The following is a 24321-nucleotide window of genomic DNA, read 5'->3' on the forward strand; positions in this document are numbered from 1 at the left end:
ACAGGTCGCTGCTTGGAATGTGAGAGGACTAAATCAGACCCCTAAGCAGTAGGAGATGAGATCGCTCATTCTCAATTATAAGGTATCGATCGTGGCTATTTTAGAGACTAGGGTTTGTGAAAGGAAGGCTAGTGAGATTTCCCATCTTATCATGCCCTCCTAGAAGTGGGAATTTAATTATAACTTTTGTGAAGGGGGTCATATTTGGATAGGCTATGATCCGACTATCTTGAACCTAGTTGTATTGAATATATCTGACCAATTCATTCATGGAAGAGTATCGGGCTCAGGGATTAACTCTCTCTTTCTTCTTTCTTGCATTTATGCTAGATATGATGATGGGGATCAAGCTTATTTGTGGAACTCTCTTAGGGATGTGGGGATGTCGGTAGTCAATGAGCCCTGGCTCATCCTTGGTGATTTCAATTTCTGTTGCAATAACTCTGAGATGAAATGTGGAAACACTTGCTCGACTTTGGGGATGTGCAAATTTAATGACTTTATTTCCTCTGTTTTAGTTCAAGATTTGGTCTTTAGTGGGCCGAGATTGACATGGAACAATAAGAGGTCTGGGAGAATTGTATTTACGAGAAATTGGATAGAGCCCTTGTTAATGATGGCTGGCTTAAACGTTATTCAGACAGTATGGTGGCTTTCTTACAACCAGGAATCTCAGATCATAGTCCCATCGTGGTTTTCTTATCTAGATCTACTCATAATTCAGGGAGTCCTTTTAGGTTCATAAATCATCTTACAGATCACCCTTCTTTTATGGATAAGGTGGCTACTTGCTGGAGCACCCAGGTGTATGGGGGTTCTATGTTTAGGGTTGTGAATAAGCTTAAAGTGGTTAAGGATGCTATGAAGACCCTTAATCATTCTAGTGGGCATGTCTCAGAGAATGTCCTGGATCTTCGTGCTAGACTTCATAGGCTCCAACAAGCTTTGCATGATAACCCCAATGACCTTATGCTTAGGTAGCAGGATCTTGACCTATCTAAGGAGTACATGGCTAGTCTAGTGCAAGAATCTGAGTTTTTTTGGCTTTGTCCTCAAATTAGATGGTCTGCGGAAGGGGATCGTTGTACTCGTTATTTCTTCCAGTCAATGCTGGCTTGGAGGAATCAACACCACATTATTAGCCTTCAAAGAGATGATGTTCTCATGTTAATTCCAAAGAAGAGGTCGTGAGTATTATTGTTTCATTTTTCCAGAATCTTCTTAGTCAAAGTAGGGGTTTACTTCCTTTCCTCCCTGATGATGTTGCCCCATTTATTGAAGGCGTCTGTCTCAGGATCAGTGGGAGGGGCTCATCGCAGAAATTTCTACTGAGGAAATTAAGAGTACCCTCTTCAGTATGGGTGATGATAAAGCTCCGGGGCCCGATGGTTTTACTATCAAATTTTTTCGTAAGACTTGGGAGATTATGGGTCCTGATATGGTTGAGGCTATTCGTGGTTTCTTCGCTACAGGTCGCCTGTTGAGGTAAATAAATGCAACGGTCATTTGTCTCATCCCTAAGGTCCCTAACCCCGAGTTACCATCACAGTTTCAGCCTAATTCTGGTTGTAACGTCTTGTATAAAGTTATTGCCAAGATCCTGGCTAATAGGATTAAGCCAGTGCTTAAGGGTTTGGTGGATGAGGCTCAGGCGGCGTTTGTGCCAGGGTGGACTATTAGCGATAATGTCCTTCTAGCCCAAGAGTTGGTTTTTCAATACCATCTCCATAAAGGCCCTCCCCGCTGTGCGATGAAGGTGGATTTAGCTAAAGCATATGATACAGTGGAGTAGGATTTCCTTTTAATGGTTCTTAAGTTAATGAATTTTCCTTCGCAATTTTGTTCTTGGATTAGTGAATGCGTGACGACCCCCTGTTATTCGGTTAAGATTAATAAGCATGTTAATGGGTTTTTCCCTGGGGGGTCGAGGTTTGAGGTAAGGGGACCCTCTCTCCCCTTATCTATTCGTTCTTGTTATGCAAGTTTTGCATGGTATTGTGCGCCATAGTACAACGAATTATAATTTCCAATTTCATTGCAAATACGAGCAGTCTAGGTTGGTGATGCTTTTGTTTGCAAATGACTTATTTTCTCATGGAGACCCTGCTTCAGCGAGCTCGTGCCTGGAGAGGTTCTCTACTATGTCTAGTCTCAACGCTAACCCTTTGAAAAGTGATTGCTTTGTTTCTTGTTCAAATAATTCTTTGAGGAAGGAGATATTCAATGCCTCGGGGTTCCGAAAAGGTGACTTGCCTATGAGATACTTGGGGGTGCCTTTTCCGTCTTCCAAGCTTTCCTATGCTAGTTGCCAGGCCATCATCGATAAGGTGAAAAATAGGATTTATTCCTGGCGCAGTAGGTTACTTTCATTTAGGGGGCATCTGCAATTGGCACATTCTATTCTATCTACCATCTATGTGTACTAGGCATCTGTGTTTATTCTTCCGAAGTGAGTGATCAAAGAGATAGAGCAATTAATAAGAAATTTCTTATGGAGTGGTAATGAGGCTTACTCTAATAAAGGGAAGGTGGCGTGGCGAGATATTTGCTACCCTAAAGAGCAGGGAGGCTTGAGTATGAAGCCTCTTTATATTTGGAATCAAGCCCTAGTGTCTAAATTAATTTGGCATTTGCTCTTAAAGGATAGGGAGTCCCTTTGGGTTAAATGGGTTCATTCTTATCGAATTAAAGGGGAGTGCTTCTGGTTGCTTAAAACACCCTATGCATGCCCATGGTATTGGAGGAAGTTACTCTCTCTTAGGGGTGTTTTGAGATCCCGATTTGGTTAGAGGATTGGGGATGGTCGTAGTACCTTCCTTTGGCATGATCAGTGGCACCTGTTAGGCGTTCTCACTGATTGTTTTTCTCGCCAATTGCCTCGAAAATTAGGTATTGCTAGTTTAGCTAAGGTAGCAGATTTTATTGAAAATGGTTCCTGTATCTGGCAGGAGACTTCTTTTTCTATGGAATCTGAACTAATTTGCAACCATCTTCCTTGTCTCCCTCGAGTTGAGTGTCGAGATGAGCCATGTTGGCTTTCAACCTCGAATGGGGCTTTTAGTCTAAGGGCACCATTTTAGGATCTTCAAGTTCAACGCCCTAGGGTTCCTTAGTATAGGCTAGTGTGGTCTTCTGTGGGTATCCTTGCCCATAAGTTTATTCTTTGGTTGGCAATTAAGGAGCGTTTATCTACTCTTGATCGATCTAATCTTTTTTTATCTTTTTGGAATAGATGTTTTCTTTACAGGGTTGATGTAGAAAGTCATTTCCATCTCTTCTTTGAATGTCCATTTTCTCGAGAGGTGATGGCCTTTTTTCGTAGATCTAAGAAGTTCAATTAGCCATGGCGTTGATGGGATGTAGGTGTGCTATGGACAGCTGCAAAATAGAGCAGAATGGGTCCCTGGCAAGTGGCTAACAGGCTGATATTTCATGCTTTGGTGTATTATATCTGGAAGGAACGTAACAACAGATGCTTTCGAGATCAAGAGAAATCAGCTTCTCAGTTGGCGCATTAGATCCAATATGCTGTTTGGACACATTTGTCGACTATTTGGTTCAGGTCGTCTTTGCAAAGTCATGCCCTTCGTCATGTTTGGAGACTTATGAGAGTTTAGCTCCTTCCACTATGGTTGGTGTGATCATGTATTTTCAGGCTTGGTGTCTGTGCTCGTTGAGCTTTATTCCCCTATTGTCTCGCTTTTCTAGGTCTATGTGTTTCTTCAGTTATTCTTTTATGAGTGATCTCAGAGTTGTTGTTTTTTGTTATTTGGGTGTTCTAAGTGTCTATCTTCTGACTTTTATATATTTTTTCTTTTTTTTTTTTTTTTTTTTGGTTTGGTCCAATGGGTGATTGTTGCTTTGATCCCCTCCTGTTTTTTTGTGGTCCAGGGTATGCTTTGGCCTTGTTTGTAGTCTCTTCAGTGTTTTTTGTTTTTATATTATTCTTACTTAAAAAAAGAATTTCCAAATATGAACTGAAGTTAGAAAACTACTCAAAGTTGTTTAATTTTTAAATTTTCCTGAATAATTTTCAGCTTAGACAAACGTGATTTTTCAATATTTTCCCCATTTTTACCAAAATCAATATTAATTTAATTGTGTTTCTATTAGTATCAATATAAATTGTAAAAATGTGAATTTTAAAATTTACTAATAATAATATTAGACTATATATTAACAAGATAAAAAAATCAATATTAACTGGAGTGGTATCGATAGTGGGGGCCAAGTGACCCCATTGAAATTTGTTTTCCTTTGTCATGTATATGCAAAATTTGGGTGTTATTACAGTTTTATCCTATTGAAAAAAATAAAAACAACCCTTGATTCGCTGATTAAAAAATTACAAAAATTAGTTACGAAACTTTGGCATATAAATCTTTTAGCAAATAAAATGTCACATTGTAGTGTTCTTGTAAGTTTGTGACATTAGTAATGATATAATTTTAATTTTGTAGATTTTCTCTCATAAGGCACCAAGTGTTTCAACTATTTTCGAATTGTCACCCATCAATTGATTTGATAATGATTAGAACGGGGAGAAGAAATCATGTAGAAAGTTAACCCTTTTTAATAATGATAAAAAAAGGGGAAGAATGTGAATTTTAAAATTTATTTTCAGCTTAGGCAAACGTGATTTTTCAATATTTTCCCCATTTTAAAAAAAATCAATATTAATTGTGTTTCTATTAGTATCAGTAAAAATTGTAAGAATGTGAATTTTAAAATTTACTAATAATAATATTAGACTATTAACAATATAAAAAAAATCACTATTAATTGGAGCCAACTGGTATCGAGTGGGGGCCAGGTGACCCATTGAAATTTATTTTCCTTTGTCATGTATATGCAAAATTTGAGTGTTTACAGTTTTGTCCTATTGAAAAAATAAAAACAACACTTATAGTGTTTACAGTTTTGTCATGTATATATGCAAAATTCGCTGATTAAAAAATTACAAAAATTAGTTGAGAAAATTTGGCATATAAATCTTTTATCAAATAAAATGTCATATTGTAGTGTTCTAATTATAAGTTAGTCACATTAAATTTAATTTTGCAATGACAATTTTAATTTTGTAATTTTTTTGGATTGTCACTCTGATTATGATAAAAAGGGAGAAAATTTTAATGAGATACTATTGTGTGTATTAAACTTTAATACACACAATGTAACTTCTGTGTGTATTAAAGTTTTGTCATCGTGAAAAAAAATAAGAGATTGTTGAGTTATGTTTTGATGATGAAATTCAAGCAAAACTTTAATAATTTTAATGAGATACTATTAATCGACTAACACATTACTTGAGTAAACTTTTCTACGGTCAATCAAGTATAAGTGTTTAGGAGAGAATTTTAACCAACTTTCAAAACTATACTCAAGTACTTAATATTGTTAATCAAGAAAGACAAACTATGAGTTTAAGATTAATTGAGTAAGGAAAGAATTAGTTGAGTAATAAAATTATACTCGATTAACTTATTAGTGTAATCGAGCAATAAGTGAATACTCTAAGTGTAACATCATGTTCGACCGATAGGAAGGATTGGAACAACTTATCCTGATGGGCCTACACGAACTTCCCAGGAGGGTCACCCATCCCTGGATTACCCCAAGTCAAGCACGCTTAATTTGGGAGTTCTTTGTCAATATTTAGCCCAAAAAGTATCCAGTTGGTGTTGTTTTTATTTCTTACACTATCCTCGATATATACTAATCTCTCTAGGCTCTCAGGGTATTACATTCTCCCCCCTTAAGCACATGACATCCTCGTCATGTGACCTTACAACTGGTCCCAGCTCTCCCCCGTCCAGTGTCCCCAGTCTAGTACCCCCAGCCTTGGGCTAGTACACGGTCCCTAGTCCAGTACCCCCAGCCTTTGGCTAGTACACAATCCCAACACACGGCCCGGGTCGGCTTTGATACCACCTGTAACATCCCGTTCGAGCAATGGGAAGGACTGAAACAACTTACCCTGATGAGTCTACACGAACTTCCCAGGAGGGTCACCCATCCCTAGATTACCCCAAGTCAAGCACGCTTAACTTGGGAGTTCTTTGTCAACATTCAGCCCAAAAGGTGGATTTGGTGTTGTTTTTCTTTCTTACACTATCCTCGATATATACTAATCTCTCTGGACTCTCAGGGTATTACACTAAGGTTGAATTGAGTATATGCTTGCTATACTCGAGTATTGCACTGAAGAACTTTAATCGAGTGATCTAAATGATTTTTGACTAATTGTGATACTAGTCGAGTAATCATGTCTGTGTAATCGAGTAAGAATTAAGGCTAAATTGGCAAGTTTCTAGATATGTGTTGTTAATTGATTAAAAGAAAATAGTCATCAAATATTCCATCTTTTTAGTCAAGAAATTAAATTTCTTATTTAATAATTAATTAGGTGAAAAATATCAAATCTCTATATTTGAACATTAATAGACTAAGTAGTTAGTCTTAATCGAGTAACTCTTATCTTAGTTGAATAAATTTATGCCTTGGTCAAGCATAATATGTTAGATAGAGAGCGAGAGCAAGTTTGTGTAATTGTTTTATTATTAAATTAAGAGATTTCTTGTACTCAAGTAATGTCATATTATACTCGAGTATCAAGAAGATTTAATTGAATATCAAATTTAACCATCAGATAAATAACAGCCGGTCGAAATTTTATATATATATATATATATATATATATTATCTTCCTTAATCTCCATATTCAAGATAGTGTCCTGTTTGCTGAAACTCTTTCCAAAAACGAGATAAATTAAATTATGATCTTCACTGGAATTACGATAATTCATAACCTTTGTATATTAGATATCTAATAAGCGGGCAACAGATTTTCACTTCCTGAAAATTATGAAGATATTCTTCTAGAAATGTATAGAAGAATGTTTTGGAAAGCCATGGTGACTGCAGCAGTGAATGTTTGGCACGTGTTCACGCGTTTAGAAAGAAATGTATAGAACAATGTTTGAAAAGCCTTGGTGACTACGCAGGGATTGATAAGACACAGAGGGAGACTTGACTGAAGTCTTGATTGCGTTTTGTAAAAAGAAAGAAAAAGAAAAATACTACTTATATAAATAATTGAATACTGATATGATAATTAAAAATATTAAATAATAAAAGTACTCCCACTCAATTTACAGATTCACCACCTTTCTCCCTGACTGCCTCATCTCTCCACTACATTGGCCGTCTCCGCCTCGCCTCATCGCTGTCTTGCGTTTCCTTGCCGCCTTTGCCTTATCACCTCATCGACTATCACTACAGTTGACGTCTCTTGAGCAAGCTGGGGCATCTCTCGTCTGTGGCGGCTAAATGATCAAACTTTATTATAGGATAAAGTTTGATTCGGTCATTAACCCTATCATCCTATTAGTACAAGTAACACGGTACAAAAAAAAAATTATTTTCCCATGAACAAAACTTAAGCAAAACTTCAAAAATAGACTTTTGGTTTGGTTGGCTAAATCATTCATTATCTTCACTATAATACTACTATGGGCATATGCTTATTTAGGAATAGTATATACATACATGTACATATGGTGTTATGTAAATTATTCGATTATACTAGATTATACGTACTAAGCATGAGTTTTTTAATAAATTAAAATAAATCTAAGTCTATCATTTAGTATTAAAATTTGTTTTCCCTATTCTTGGTAGTATCAAGATATCATTGTGCCGGAATAAATTTGTGACCAGTTGTAATTTGCTTTCTATTAAATAAAGGAAAGATATGAATTTTGGATACCTAGCAACATAATTTCTCACGTGGGTGCTAGTAAGTCAGTGGGGAAATATAATGATTTATATATATATATATATATATAATGACATTAAAATACAATGGATTTATGGTCAATTTGGTAAGCTCATACACTTGCAGCCTGGGACTAATCAACTAACATGTTTTTGTTTGTTTTTGTGAATCATAATTAGTTCTACTTTATCTTTTTTCTCGAGGGGAAGTGTTGATTATGGCTTTTTTTTCTTTTTGCGAATTGTAAAAAAAAAAATGTAAATAAAAGAATCTAATAAAACTTTAATCCTAAATAATTTAAATTTCCATATAAACTAAAAAACAAAGTTTAATATTTGAGCTTTTAAGGTAGTGTTTGTTAATCAAAATATAGACAAAAAAATGTGGAATATAAAAAACATTTCAAATAAAAGTATTTTTTATTGTGTTTGTTAAAAAAAAAATTTTAAAAAAAAAGTCACATAATTTCTTATCGTGATTTTAAACCTGTTCCTTCCATGACCCTTCTTAATTGAGACAGGAGATCCAATATTTGAAGTAGGTGTTAAAATGAATCAGATAAGGTTCTATCAAGATAATTTATTTGTAAAGTTTAAATTAAGTTATCCAAAGAGAGGAAAAAATAAATTTATTAGAAAAATCTAATATATATATATTTATTTATTTATATAATGACGTGATACCACATTTTTCATAAATATTTTATCAAAAATGATTTTGGTCCAAACACGTCTTCCAAAAGATGAGCGAATGCCATGAAGAAATCAATGACTTCTCTGTAAAATAACAGTATATACCGTTTTGGTGAGTTTTTGGCTGCAACGGAAAGATTCTCCTCCCAAAATCATATATATATACACGTAAATGCATGCCAACTCCAACATCTCACCCACAAGTAGAGATCAGCTTCGATCACAAAGCCAACAAATTAAAATATCAATAATTAGTAATGGCTTACGACAATGGAGTCTGTGGTGTTAACAATGGCGATCTCCTCGGAGCCGAAGCCTACATTTGGAACCAAATGTTCGGTTTCATGAACTCTTTCAACTTGAAAACCGCAGTTGAACTGGGAATCCCTGACATCATCCACAACCACGGCAACCCCATGAAACTTTCCGACCTCGTCGCTGCCCTTCCCATCAACCCATCAAAAGGCCAGTGCATCGGCCGCCTCATGCGCAGCCTGGCTCTTTCCGGCTTCTTTCTCGAGAAAATAGCCCGAGAAAATGAACTCCTAGAAACTGAGTACACTCTCACCCCCACATGCCGGCTTCTCTTAACCGACAATCCCTTCACTCTTTCGCCGTTCTTGCTGGCCATGCTCGACCCGAGTTTAATAAACTCGTGGCAATACCTGACGGCTTGGCTCCAGAATGACGATCCGACGGCGTTTAACACAGCCAATGGGACGTCGTTTTGGGATTACGCCGGCCATAAGCCGACTCTGAACTTCCGGTTTAACGACGGAATGTCGGCTGATTCGAGGTTGGTAGCGAGTGTGATGATTAAGGAGTGTAAGGAAGTGTTTGAGGGGCTAAGTTCGGTGGTGGATGTCGGCGGCGGGGCCGGAACGATGGCCACCGCCATTGTCGAGGCCTTCCCGCACTTGAAGTGCACAGTGTTTGATCAGCCACATGTAGTTGCTAATTTGCAGGGGCGTAAGAACTTGAGCTTCGTTGGAGGGAGCATACATGATGTCTTCCCAGCTGCGGATGCAATTCTACTCAAGGTATTTTAAGATATAATTATCTTTATATATCTATATATTTATACATATTATATTTCTTTATTATCTTCACTTTCGACGATGTATATATACATATTATCTTCGTTTTAGCCAATGTATATACATATATATATATATATCTTTACTTTTACAGGAGAACTCTTACTTATATAACCTAAAATTGACAAACAGTGGATCTTGCACTTCTTGGGCGACGAAGACTGCATCACATTGTTGAAGAAATGCAAGCAGGTAATTCCAAGCAAAGAAAATGGAGGAAAGGTGATTATCATAGACATGGTGACGGGGATCTCCAAAGGAGCAGAAGAATCAGTCCAGACACAGTTCTTCTATGACATGCTAATGATGATTAATGTTGCAGGAAAAGAGAGAAATAAGAAAGAATGGGCAGAGCTGTTCTGCAAAGCTGGTTTTAGTGACTACAAGATCCATCGGATTTTAGGATTAAGGTCCCTCATTGAGGCATACCCTTAATAAATCAACACTTTCTATTTACTATTCACGTTAAATAAGTGTATAAGCTTGTTATAGTTCATTCATCTAAGTTAGATGATCATTGAGGCATGCCCTTGATGAAGTCAACATATATAGTTGTTTCACTAAATAGGCAAATGTTTTAAGTTCTATTTATATGTAACTCTTGATCATGTTATGGATTTGTACTAATTAATTAAGATTGGGAATGGGGAGCTCTACATTATGACCAGTATATTTGCATAATTATAAATGTGTTTTCGTCCAAATCCTACACCGTGTACATCTACACGAGATTGACAATGAGCAGGATCATTTTTTTTTTTTTTGTTGTCTAATTTGTCCTTTATATAGGTTTTAAGAGAATATACAATTGGCTTAACCAATAAGAAGTTAAAAAACAATAATAATGACTACAATTATACCTTAGATGAAAAAATCATACACGTAACGCATACCAAGGAAAATTGACGTTGGTTGCTTGTTCTAAATGCACCAATCTTAATTTATAATTCTTGCAGGAAATATATTTCATCCATTAGGCATATAAATTGCTCCAAATTTGTGATTTACTTTTTGCTTCATTAATAATAGCGATTGAGCTTAATTGATTCTTAGAATAATTATTCTCAGTACAAAACTCTGAACTGATTCATTGATTTTCTAAATCTTCGAATAAATCTCTATTAGAAAGAATGTTCGATACTGATTCATCAGTGGCTGACGTTATATATTAAAATCTGAATACATCGTTTTCTATTAGAAAAATGGGTTAATAATAATCATAAAGACCTTGATTCATTTGAAAGATTTCTTATATCTTAATTCCTATCAATTGAGGATTGGAGACCTTGCTTATAAGGTGCATGCATGCTATGCTAAGTGTCCGTTAGGTTGATACATGCATGCCGCGGTCTGCCACCCACCCCTTCCCTCTTCTTCCTCTTTCTCTAATCTTTTTTTTTTTCCAGTTATTCCCTTCTGCGATTTGCCCGATCCATCTGCCACCTTCGTCGACCGCCCAAATCCTCTTCTTCTTCGCCGGATCTGCTTCTCCCTTCCCTCCTTAGTCGTCTGCCTCCCTAAACCCTTTCGTTCACCATCATCCGACCCCACCAACCCAAATCCCTTTCTCTTTCGCCGGATTTGCATCTTCGCTGCCTTTCTCCGCCATCTACCACTCAAATCCCCTTCTCCTCCACCGGATCTGCTTCCCCTTCCCCCTCCTCCACCATCTGTCGCTCAACACCTCCCTCATTCGCCGCCGCCATCAACCCAGATCCCCTTCCTCCGCCACCCTCATGGACTTCACTGTCCATCGCCCAAACACCCCGCGGTCACTTACATTCTTCTGCGGTCGCCTAGATCTGTCCACCGCCCAAACCCATCCTTGAAAACTATTTTTAATAAACTATATTCAATAATTATTAATTACACGATATTTTTGCAATAGGAATGTAAAATATATTTTTAAGGGCATAGAAATCTTTTTGAATTTAATAACTACATGAGTTTTATTTTCGTATGTTTATTCCATTGGTATTCATAATATTTTTTGAATTTTTAAATGTTTTTGTAATCTTTCTTCTAGGGCTGTGCATTAGTTCCGTTAGACCGAATTAACTGAACCGAATCGAGTCGTTGTAACCTGCCGGTTCAATTTGGTTATTAAATTGTTGGTTAGCAGTTTGATTAATTTTAGCAAAAAGTTCAGCTAGTTTTTATCGGTTCGATTTTTGTTGCCAGTTTAACTAAATCGACTGAAATTTTAAAACGACATCATTTTCAGTGTATTATAAAAGGAAAACAGCCTTCTGAGTTCTGCTCGCCCTTCCATCTTCTTCTTCTCAATCTGACCAAGCCACCCCTTCCACCACCTCCAGTCCTTCGTCTCAAGTTACCACCATCATCCCTCGCCTTCAGGCTTACCAACTAGAGATGAAGACAAAGGGCTAACTAGTTGAGCAAACTTCGTCTTTGTCTCCAATTTGCATGCCAAAGACGAAGACAAAGGGCCAATTCATTGGAGACGAAGACGAAAGGTCGAAGCTCCGATTCGCTCAGCCTTGTCTCCCTCTGACGTCGATGCCAACACTGACCCATCATCTCTTTATTTCTTCAATTTACACCACTATGCTCGCCTGTCGATGCCAATGGCCCATTCGGTAAGTTTTTCGACAACTTTTATTTTACATTAAAATCTAGTATACTAAAATCCAACCATTAGATACTTTTAATTTTTGGGTATGTGGGTCACTAAACCAAAGCAAATTTGATGGTCGATTCCGATCGTTAGAATCCACCATGAATTGTGGCCGGCAACATTTTTCCAAAAATGTGTTTTTGAGTTTTTTGACAATAAAATTAATTTTTACATTTACAAAAAATCAATCGTTGGATTAAACTTATTTTTGGATATATGAATCACTACTGTTGGGGGAATTCAACTATCGATTCTCATCATTGGAATCATCGGCCGACTAAGTGGCCGACGGCAACAGTGAGGCTGAATTAATATTCAGTCTCTTTGGTTATATATTTTGTGCATTAGTTCAATTTTCGGTTCAGTTCAGTTACCACAGTTTAGGTTTCAATTAGTTCGATTTTGGTTAGTTTGATTAGTTGGGGTTAGTTGGTCAGTTCAATTATTACATACAGTTCGGTTCGGTTCAATTAGTGATTTTTTGTTGGTTCAGTTTGGTTATAATCAATTGCACACCCCTATTTTCTTCAATAATTATGTGAATATTTTGAATTAAATAACATTATACATATTGTAAGGGCATTTTGGTCATCTACATTTTTTTTATTTCATTAAAACAACAATGGAATGAACAAAATAATAAAATAAAATGATCATTCCATTATTTATCGCGCGAATACAGTCAGTCTCTTTGGGTTAAATGGGGATCCATACTTATCATGTAAAAGATAGGTGTTTTGATTGTTTCCAATGCTTTCCTCATGTCCATGGCATTGGAGGAAATTACTATCAATCCGTAGTGCGGTGAGGTATAAATTTGGATGGAGGACAGGAGATGGCAAGAAAGTCTTCTTGTGACATGACTAGTGGCATCCTCTCACAGTACTTGTAGTAGATTATCTCCATAATTGCCTCACCAATTGAGAGTATCTATCACTATTCATGTCTTAAAAACCATTATCGATGGTTCTTAGGTGTGGCTAGAGACAACTTTATTGATATGTTCGGATATTATTTAGGACCACATGCTCGGCCCTTCTAAGATTGGGTGCCTAGATGAGTTGCAATGGCTACTAACCTTGAATGGGATGTTTTTTTTATGTATGTTTTGCCTTGCAAGGTCTTTTGATGTAGCAATTATGTGTCCCTTAGTATCGTTTGATATAGCATAGCACTATCCTTTCTCATGTGTTTATTTTTTGATTAGCGATTAGGGAGCAATGATCAACCTCTTGAATTACAAAAAGAAGTTTATTCGTATCGTATTTGGAATTAATTAAGAGGTTAATCTTCATTTAAAAATTACATGCCCGTAAAATAAACTATGAAAATTAAATCTTCATATGTGAGTAAAATAATTTGTCCACTCTCTCATATTATTCTTGGAAAAGTTCCTTTTTTTTTTTTTTTCTATTTTTTATTATAGGGTGTTTAGATCTTCAATCAATCACTCTCAGATTTAAAAATAAGATTTGGCAGAAATTACGACAGCTGGTCCAATATAAGATTTGTTCTTCTAGGACTTTTTTACACAACTGTTCCAATATAAGAAACTTACGACAACGAATATTAATACACATTTAAAAATAACTAGCAAGCTTATCCCCAAGATTAATATGAAATTTATAAATTATAAATTATAGCAAACTCATCCAACACTTCTTCGATTATTGAGTACAAAAAGAAATGCACAATATTGGCTTTGCAATTGTAGCATCACGTCCTTTAGTTGTTAAGCTCATCTCTACTTGATTCATCTACTAATTCAAACATTTGTTGCTCCAATTCCAAATCAAGCCGAAAGGAAAACCACTTTTATAGTGTTTTTGCTGACAATCTTGCCTTTCTAGATCCAACGGTCAGATGCAGAGAAAACAAACTCCGATGACATTATGGACACTAAAAGGATTAGTACATTGCTGACAACCAAAACTGAATATGTATATTGGTTTCAATAGCAACGAGCCAAAACATTAAAATTATTAATTTCATCATTGGAGAAATCATCTCCCTATTTAAATAAAAATCTAATTCATTAAATGCACCCATTGTTATTTTAGTAGGTGCCTTTGTTGATTTTTTTTGCTTCTTGATAATTTAGAAAATCCATGTTTCAGAGGTATTTATTTGATTATTTTGAAAATCATTTATTGATTATTCTGGTAATTAGTCATTTTTATAGTAATAGTTAACATTATTATTATCCTAATAAAACATGCAATAGTAGTACTGTTTCTATCTAGTGACACAAAACGAGGCATATTTATATTTATTGGCTATTAATTACTTCTTAATATTTAGTATCTCCTGTTGACTAAAGATAATATTCATCTTTATTCTGTGCTGCTAAAATTATGAATAATTATCGAAATGGTCAAACAATTTACACAATAATAGAAAGAATTGGCACGTGCTTAGACCAAAATTAGTGACTGAGATTGTAGGGAGTTCAAACACAACTGTTTACCTTAGAATTCTTAATATATTAGTAAATGTAGGTATCATTCAATGTATGTAAACGTAATAGTAATTAAAAATAACAGAACACTTGAACGGGTGATGACCGCCAGGATATCACATCCAAAATCTTATTTGCCAACGTACACGTACGTACGTACGTGTTGTAGACTCGTTGAAATCTTATTTCACTGTTATGGATGAAATGCTATGCCATTCAGTTTGAAAATTCTTATTGAAAACATTAGAATATGATGAATGGACGGAGATAAAGCTCAAGCGAGTGAAACTTCAAACCAGGGTACTTGGGGAAACATTAACCTCCACGAAAAATCAAAAACAAAACAACGCCTGAAGAACAAGACTGTCAACTAAACACAATAAACAATAAGTCAACAATCAACACAGAAGGCTCCAAAGACATCGAAATCAAACCCACACTAGAGCCTAAAATTAAATCAAACAAACAACAATAAAGGAAAAATCCAAATTAGTCATCTTCTGCAAGATCATCCATCGCTATAGTCAATTAGTCATCTTCTGCAAGATCATCCAACCATCAACTAAGACCTTGGAAAGGAATCGAGAAATAGAGATGTGATAAGGTTGTGAGCTGGAAGAGAGAGAGAGAGAGAGAGAGAGAGAGAAAAGATAATAAGTGAAGATGCACAAGAAAGACCTATAAGAATTTAGGATCGAAAAAAAAGCACGATGAAACTATTGAACATACAAAAGAACACAAAAGATTTATGGAAAAAAATCCAAATTAGAAAAAATCACAAGTAGAAATAATAAAATATCACTATGATAATATTATTACAGTAATTTTAGAGTACTGGTCACCCATTTATAAATCTATCACAGGTTCGATCAATGAGGAAGGATGATTGGAAATAGAGGGCTAAACAATGGGGGTTGAAGTGGAAGAGGGGAGAGCCAATTGAGCAAGACGTTGGAGAAAAAATGATTGTTGGAGTCATCGACGAAAAATGTTTACCTACTCCTTGGCTATAAGCCCTAAGTTAAGAAAAAAAAGAGAAAATTAATTAGGTCCCTTATGATATTTTACTCCTTACATAGAATTTAATGTCTATATATCATGTGTATAAATGGTATTCTCATACACTTAATTAAACCTTTAAACAATTTAAACATTTTATATTTTTTTAATCAATTACTAATTAAAGAATAAATTACAATAACTATTCTTGAGTTTTCCCAAATTACAAAAAGTACTCATCACATTTTACAAAATAAAAAGAAATGGGATAAGATAAATATTTTACCTTATCTCTCTCTAAATTCATATTCTCTCATCACATTTATTTTTATTTTATAAGAGAATATGTAAATATATAAATATATGTATATATGTAACCATCGCCACCAACGTCGCCAGCGACCACTGCCGGCTGAAACTTCCCACGATCAGAGCCTACCATCAGAAATACTAAGTCAAGAGAGTTAATATATAAAAAAAGAGGACAAATTTAAGTGTTAGATTTTAGTAGATCTGATTTTTAATTTTCGGCCAAACTTAAAAATGCATTGCCAGACACCACCGGCCACCATATATAGTCGATGGTTTTCGGTGATCAGAGGTAACCACCCGATACCCAAGGGCCCATCAACCAACATACCCAAAACCAGCAAGATCCAACGACCGAAACTCCGTAGATCTAAGCTTAAAGTTTCGGCCAAACCTAAAACCCACTTAAACGTTCTGCCAGTCGCCATCGACCACCATGGATGGCGGTTTCCAGTGATCCGAGACAACCACCCAACACCCTTATCCCCATTGACCATCACACACAAAAACCAACAAGATCCAACGGCCGAATCTCCATAGATCTAAGCTTAAACCATCGGCCAAACTCAACACACACATATACCTTTGCTGAAAATCATTGCTAATAAAACTAAAGACTTACCTCCTTGTAGATCGAACTCAAATTGAGCCAAAGGATGTCGGAGATGCTATCGCATGGGGTTGGAGAGAAAGAGATGGCCGAAACAAGCCTAAGGGAGGTTGGAAGCTCGGTCAGACGCGCAGGAGAGAAAGAGAGAGAGATGGCCTTAACGAGAGAAAGGGATGTACAAGCCTCCTTGAAGGGGAGCATGGGAGAGTGAGAGAGAGAGAAGGCTAGAATGAGAGGAAAGAAGGTCGGGCAAAGAGAGAGAGAGGGGCGTGAGAAAGAGAAAGGAATTTAAATTTTGAAATTTTGCTACCCTTTCTTTATTGAAAATATCACGATATCTCTTGGGTGGCACTTTGGCGAGTCAAATAGCATTATGCCTAAAAGGATTAGTACATTGCGAACCGTGACAACCAAAACTGAATATGTATATTGGTTTCAACAACAGACCAAAACATTAAAATTATTAATTTCATCCTCAGAGAAACCATCTCCCTATTTAAATAAAAATATATTCCTTAACTGCACTAATTGTTATTTTAGTAGGTGCCTTTATTGATTTTTTGTTTTAGAGTTCCTTCTAATTTTCCCTATGTTGTTGGAAGGGACAGATCCAAGAGCAGATCTAGGGTAGAACTATTCTTTAAATTCTTAGGTCATTTCAACCCCCCTTCCCCCAAATGGGCCAGATTTGCAAGGCAGATATGGGGGAGGGTTGAGGCTACCCTTAAATCTGCCCCTAGTTGTTGGGTATTTACAGCCTTAGAGTATAAGCATGATAAGATGAAGATATTCAAGTTGAGACAAATTAGAATATAAAATATTAGACTGATTTAGCATTAGATTGTCTAGAAGTTATTTATCTTAGTATTTATTTGATTATTTTGCATCTAGCTATCAACAATCAAGTAGAAATGGTACATTATTATAGGCAAAGCTCAAATATATTGATGCATAAAAAAGATACAATCTATAGCAGACACCTATGTACCTAGCCAGGTATACAAGTCATTATTCCATAAAAGTATAGAGTAATAGTTCATTATTCAAATGATTTTAAGAAGAGAAAAGGGAAAGTTGTCCAGAAACTCCAATGCCATAGTCAAGGATAAGCCTCAATGAGAGACTTAATTCCCAAAGCTCGAGTGATTTTGTGGTGACTGAAACTAGCTTCATAGAAGAGTTGTGCCCATTCTTTCCTGGCTCTTTCTTTACATGCTAAGACAACGAACATCGTTGTGTCAAGAAAGAGTTGTGCTAAAAAAAACCCATCATCTTCTTTCTGGTTGTCCAACACGACATCAATGACGATCACCTTGCCACCATTTTCCTTGCTTGCAATTGCTTCTTTACATTTCTTCAATATCTTTATACAAGTTTCATCATCCCAATCATGCAGAATTTCATGTGCCCAATATCTAGTCATAGCTAATATTACCATCATGTTTTACATGTTGGAGGCATAATGTCCTATACCACTTAGGATTATATCATGTAAAATATATACTGAAATATATATAGAAACACATAAGTTTAACATGGTTTGACCTCAATACCTACATCTACGATCCCATGATTAGGGGATAATCTACTAAGATAGCGCCTGTTAATCAAGATATGGATTAAAAAATATGGGATGTAGAAAGTATCTTAGACAAAAGTGTTTTATATTGTGTTTGTTAAATTTTTTGAAAATAAATTACATGATTTCTTATTTTGAACTTTCAAGATAAATTTATTCCTTCCCCCCCCCCCCTTCGAATAACTTATCTTGAACTTTATAGATAAATTATATCGACAAAGTTTTATTTTACTTATTTTAATAAACACCACCTAAGTGAGTAGTTTAATTTGTATGACTAAATTAAAAACTGGCCAATATACAGATGGAGACCTGACACCTTGACACTCATAGGTACCAATGTCTCACCTTAAGACACAAGGGTGGAGTTTCCTATTTATAAGCAATATCCCAAGTGCGAATGACTTGGAAATGAAGGAGCCTAACATTATGTTTCATACAAAAAAATTTTGTAAGAATATCCTAGAGAAAAGGAACCAAAAGAAAAAGATATAATGGACCTTATGTAATATTGTAGTTGAGAGGGGAATTACCTCAAACATGCTCCCTCCAACGAAGTCTAGCTTTTCACTCCCCTGGCAGTTAGCAACCAAGCGTGGGAGATCAAGCATAGTGCACTTCATGTTAGGGAATGATTCAACAATGGCCCAGGCTACGATCCCCGTGCCGTCGCCAACATCCACTAATGAGCTCAACCCTTCAAATGCTGCCTTGCACTCTTTCATCATCAAGTATACGATGAACTTGGAATCATTAGCCATGGCTGCATTAAACAAATCGCTAAAGCTTGTTTCTTTAGCGTTATACTCCCAGAAATTCTTCAGTTCAATTGTATAAAAGGGCACATTATCATCATTCTGAAACCAATTGCTCATGAAGCTCCAAGGTTTCACCATAGCAAGATGAAAAGTCATCAAGGCGTATGCTCTCACACTCAATGACTCATATTTTAGGAGGAGCCTTGAAGCGAGTATGAGCACATAGCCTTCTTCTAGCTCAACAAAGAAGCCAGAATGCACAAGAACTCGCATGAGGCGATGAATGGAAGCGCAACAACTTGTTGGGAAAAATAGGACAGAGATTTGAACGAACACGGAAGCTTCTCAGAATCACCTTTTCCCACCATGGAATAGAACACAAGCATAAAATACAAGAGACATAAATTTAATGTGGAAAACCCTCCAATATTGAGGGAAAAACCACGGGGCAAGATCTGAGTAATATTCCACTATAATATGGATAATTACAATATATCCTCACACACTCTACTCTCTTTCAAGTGATACAAAAATATAGTGGTAATCACAAAACACCATCACTTTGAAGGCTTTGGCTTCCTTACCTCTCTTCTCTAACTTGAACTTGAATGCTTAAGATTTGAATGCTCAAATTTGGGATGCCTAAAACCTTATGAGAGTGGGGGTATTTATACTTGAGGCTTACCTCTCAAAAGTAAATGTTAGGCACAAAATTAATTAGGCACAACTAGGTAGGTTCACATTAGCCTAACATTAGACACAATGTTAGGTAGCCTAACAAATTAGGCTGGAACCCAACAATTCTCCCTCTCCAGCCTAAGAGCAAGGAGAATAATACAAGAAACAATTAAGCGAAGTCCATGCCGACCAACCTAGCACTTAGTTGCAGCTTCTCCCGAGCTATAACCTTTGTCATCATGTCAAGTTGCTCAAGCTTTAGATCCAAGCTAACTGTTAAACCCAGTATTGCTCTAATAGAGCTTATTTTGACAACCAGAGAGAAAATCTCATTAAAATCAATCCCTCACTTTTGTCCAAGACCTTTCATAACTAAGCGAGCTTTAAACTTCACTAGCTTGTTACAATCTCTCTTAAGCTTGAACACCCATTTGTTCTTTAAGGCTTTCCTGCCTTTCGGAAGTTCCACAAGCTCATAAGTATTATTTTTCTGCAATGACTCCATCTCGTCCTGCATGGCTCTCATCCACTGGGTTCTATTCTTATGAGTTTGAACTTTATCAAAGCTCTCTAGCTCCCCCTTATCAGTAAGAAGGATATACTTTGAACTAGAGTACCTGGAAGAAGGTCGTCGCTCTCTCTCTGATCTTTTGAGTTGTGGTGGAGGGGGCTGTTCCCTTGCTCAATAACCTCATCATCATTTCCTGCATCATTTGTAGGATCACCATCTATCCCCTAATAGCCATCAGTCTGATTATCACCTTGAGTACCATTGTCAATTGGATTGGGCAAGTTCACCATAGGAATTGGATTTAGATCAACCAAGCCTTCACTGCCACTAGACACTTTCTTCTCAGCTTTTTCAATATCATTAATGGTTTGATCTTCCATGAATACTACATCGCGACTTCAAACGAGTTTCTTCTTAATCAGGTCAAACAATCTGTAGCCAAAAGCATCAAGACCATAACCGATAATGTAACATCCTGATCGAGCAATAAGAAGGATCAGAATAACATACCCTAATGAGCCTACTCGAACTTTCCAGGGGGGACAACCATATTTGGATTTCCCCAAGTCAAGCACGCTTAACCCTGGAGTTCTTTTCCTACATTCAGCCCAAAAGGTATCTAGCTGGTGTTGTTTTCTTCCTTACCTATCCTTGATATATACTATTCTCCTCTGGGCTCCTGGGGTATTACATTCTCCCCCCTTGAACACATGACGTCCTCGTCATGCAACCTTACAACTGGTCCCAGATCTTCTCCTCTTGGGGGTTGCCATCCTAGAAACCTGCCAGAAGCCGCTCCTTATACAGGCCCTCAAGCCCCAGTGCCACTCCCCGTCCTCATCAGACTACCTTCACTAAGGGTCGGCTTTGATACCACCTGTAACATCCCGCATCGAGTGATAGGAAGGTCTGGGACAACTTACCCTGATAGGCCTACGCGAACTTCACAGGGGGGTCACCTATCTTTGGATTTCCCCAAGTCAAGCACGCTTAACCCTAGAGTTCTTTGCCTGCATTCAGTCCAAAAGGTATCCAGCTAGTGTTGTTTCCTTTCTTACTTATCCTCGATATATACTATTCTCCTCTGGGCTCCCGGGGTATTACAGATAAAGATGCACTGTCGTGTCTTAGCATCAAGCTTTGACCTCTCATCCTTCAAAATGTGAAAAAACGCCTTACATCCGAAAACTCGTAGATGATCATAAGAGACTTCTCTTCCATACCAAACTTTGTTCAGGACATCACCATTCAGAACAACTGCTGGAGATAGGTTGATAATATGTACTGCTATGAGCAAAGCCTCCCCCCAAAAAGATTTTGACAATTTTGCTTCTGAAACCAAACATTTGACTCTCTCTATTAGGGTCCCGTTCATCCTTTCAGCCAGACCGTTCAACTATGGAGTCTTTCAAGGCGTCTTTTGATGTTTAATGCCCATCTTTCTACAATACTCATCAAAAGGACACTTATATTCGCCTCCATTGTTATTACGAATACATTTCAACTTCTTATGAGTTTCCCTTTCAACAAAAACATGAAATTGCTTGAAAACATCAAGCACCCGATCTTTGGTCTTCAAGACATAATCCCAAAGCTTTCTTGAATGGTCATTAATAAACGTCTCAAAATGAATTCCACCACTAAAGGATTTTACCTTTAAGGGACCACAAACATCGGAATGCACCAACTCTAGCAAATCCGATTGTCTTGAAGGAGAGTGACTCTTTGAAAGCAACTCTGTTTTACTTCCCAACCATGCAATGCACACATTTCTTCAAATTTGCTTTCTTTACACTCAAGAGCAAATCCTTTTTGGCTAAGCAATTTGGCCCCTTTCTCACTTATGTGGCTAAGTCTTTTGTGCCACATCTCGACTGTCTTCCCATCTTCCTTAGCGTTGACGGAATCACCAGCAATGGTAGCTTGCGTCACACACAAGCTAGGACTCTTCTCTCCTCGAGCCACAACCACGGAACCTTTAGTAAGTTTCAACTGTCCATTACCACTGGTGTTGCAATTGTAATACCCCATATCTGTATAAGGTCATCGCGTGATTTAGATGAATTTAAAATATCAAAAAGTGGGTTTAAAAGTAAAATAAATCACTGAATCGACTGGAGGGAGTACCCCGGGACTTAGATGTCTAAATAAAATGGTACATCAGTAACGAGCATCCCAAGAAAAGAATTATGGCATCAAAAGAAATGAGATCGGGAACAGTTTTCAGTACAGTAAAAAATAACGGCTGCTGATTAGGTCGTAATACCGAATTATTATAAACGATGTCCAAAAAGTCAACGGAGCATGTCAAGGACTAGTATTTGATGTATAGAACAACCCTTAAGTGATTTCGAGTTAAATCGAGTGGATTTATGGTTAAAACGATCAATCGGGCCTAAGTGTAATTTTCTAAAATTGCCTGAAGGAGGTCAAAACGGTAATTTTTTGAAAGTTTCAAGGGAGAAATGAGAAGTACCAATCTTGTGGGTCTTAGTGATGGTGCTAGAAAAGATCAGGGGCTTGAGGATAAGGGCCAAAATGCAAAAGAAAATCTCAAGAGGGCTAAAATACAATTTTCAAAAATCTGCCAAAGCATGGCAGATCTGGCCACGGATTTGGCCAGAAAATCTGGAAGATTGGCAGCCAAGTTTCGTCAAGGCATGGGCAAGGACTGTCCTAGTGGCGTGTATGGCCGGAAATCGGCCACGTAGGGGTTAGATTTGGCCTATAAATACCAAGGGTTTTTTGTCCGAACTTGAAGCATCAAGTTGCTCGATTTTGAGGGCGAATCGAGGGAAGACAATAAGGGGCTTTTGATCCTTGAGTCAAGAGGATCATTTCTGGTAAGTTTCATGAATTTTTGAGGTGTTTTGAGGGTGATTCGAGGGCTGATCGGAAAACTGGGTGGACCGCCGCGCCACGCCTGAAATTGCCCAATCGGGGGCCTCGCTGGTGGCCTTTCGGCCTAAAACCGGTGGCATCAAGATCGACTATAAGTGGGCTTCTTGGAGGTGTGATCGAGGTCGGATTCTGGTCACCGGCTGGCGACCAGCTCGCAGGAGAAGAAAGGGCGCGTGCAGTGCACGCGCGGCTACCATGCGCAGCACCACTCGCCCGCGCGTGAGGGCGCGTGGAGGCTCAGGTATTTTTGATTTTTTTTTATTATTTTGATAAAAATAAATTAGAAACTATGGTGGAAGAAAATTTTGAAGAATGTTGGAGGAAATGGTCATTTTGTAATTTTCAAGGGAAATAAAGCTTATGAAAAATAGGAAGAAGTATAGGAAAATTTTTAGAAAATTCTAGAAGTAAGGAAATATTTATTTATGAATTGTTGTGAAGAAAAATCAAGGAAAAACCTTGAGTCGGCATTTATTAGAATTTTGGAGGAGAAATATAGAGGAAATAGGAAGAAAATTATGAAAATTGGAGAAAATAGATATTGATATGATTTTGAACAAACATGATGTCTAGGGTATCATTGAAGCTCGAGGTTGAACTATAAAGCGCTTGGCACGAGAATCAAGGTCAGGCACGCAAATCGAGGTGTATCGCGCCTTTCAAGGAAATTGAGTAGCTTCTAAAGGTGAATAGTTCTATCGAAAAACTTGTTTGGCATATAAATGGTTTACTGTGAGTGTTCGTCCCTATGACTTGGTTTATTGTGATGGTTTGTCCAAAGGATTTTTTACACACGTATTAAATTTCGTACGGTAAATTACATACATTGAGATGTTGATTTTATGTCATACATGTTATGATTTTTGGCATTGGCATGTTGTGTGTTGCCCATGTGGGGTGTGGGTTGTAATCCCGTGACGTGGCCCCCGAGTGACAACACTCGGGATGGGTGCCGAGGATTATTGCTATGTGACACACTTGAGATGGGGCTGAAACGGACTTCACCCTACGATACTCAAGTGGCGGGGCTGAGAGTGGACACCACCCCGGTTGTTAGCTCAAGCGGCAGGGTTGAGAGTGGACACCACCCCAGGTTCCATTGAGCAATAGCATTAATACCGAGGTGTCGTTGATTCCAGGGATAGTGCTGATGTGACACTCTTGGGGCTAGGGTTATTTGGGTTTTGGAATGCTTTTGAGTAGGAGCGTAATGCCTAACAATGACAAATGGGTGATTCCTGGGTTCATATGTTGAGGATTGCCCTCTTAAGCAGGATTGGTTTGCCAATGGGTCGGTGTGTGGTCATGTCGCCT

General features: G+C 37.3%; 2 protein-coding genes across 2 annotated transcripts; one reads left to right on the plus strand and one right to left on the minus strand.

The window, feature by feature from the left end:
* Positions 1-8673: 8673 nt before the first annotated feature.
* On the plus strand, positions 8674-10237 carry LOC127792671 (trans-resveratrol di-O-methyltransferase-like). Its single transcript, XM_052323284.1, has 2 exons — positions 8674-9509; positions 9699-10237. The coding sequence occupies exons 1-2, from the start codon at positions 8727-8729 to the stop codon at positions 9999-10001; spliced, it is 1086 nt and encodes a 361-aa protein (XP_052179244.1). The 5' UTR covers positions 8674-8726; the 3' UTR covers positions 10002-10237.
* A 7442-nt stretch (positions 10238-17679) lies between these two features.
* On the minus strand, positions 17680-19190 carry LOC127791629 (probable O-methyltransferase 3). The gene is made up of 2 exons (XM_052321612.1): positions 18693-19190; positions 17680-17943 (listed from the first exon to the last, which is right to left on the minus strand). The coding sequence occupies exons 1-2, from the start codon at positions 19188-19190 to the stop codon at positions 17680-17682; spliced, it is 762 nt and encodes a 253-aa protein (XP_052177572.1).
* Positions 19191-24321: the final 5131 nt, after the last annotated feature.

This window comes from Diospyros lotus, chromosome 15 (assembly GCF_014633365.1).
Source record: "Diospyros lotus cultivar Yz01 chromosome 15, ASM1463336v1, whole genome shotgun sequence".
NCBI lineage: Eukaryota > Viridiplantae > Streptophyta > Magnoliopsida > Ericales > Ebenaceae > Diospyros > Diospyros lotus.

Excerpts from the sequence above, each read along its gene's own strand:
- LOC127792671 (XM_052323284.1), top strand. The coding sequence starts at position 8,727 with ATGGCTTACGACAATGGAGTCTGTGGTGTTAACAATGGCGATCTCCTC. Across the intron at positions 9,510-9,698 it reads CGGATGCAATTCTACTCAAG|TGGATCTTGCACTTCTTGGG; the intron begins GTATTTTAAGAT and ends ATTGACAAACAG.
- LOC127791629 (XM_052321612.1), bottom strand. The coding sequence starts at position 19,190 with ATGCGAGTTCTTGTGCATTCTGGCTTCTTTGTTGAGCTAGAAGAAGGC. Across the intron at positions 17,944-18,692 it reads TTGGAGGGAGCATGTTTGAG|ATATTGAAGAAATGTAAAGA; the intron begins GTAATTCCCCTC and ends ACTTGTATAAAG.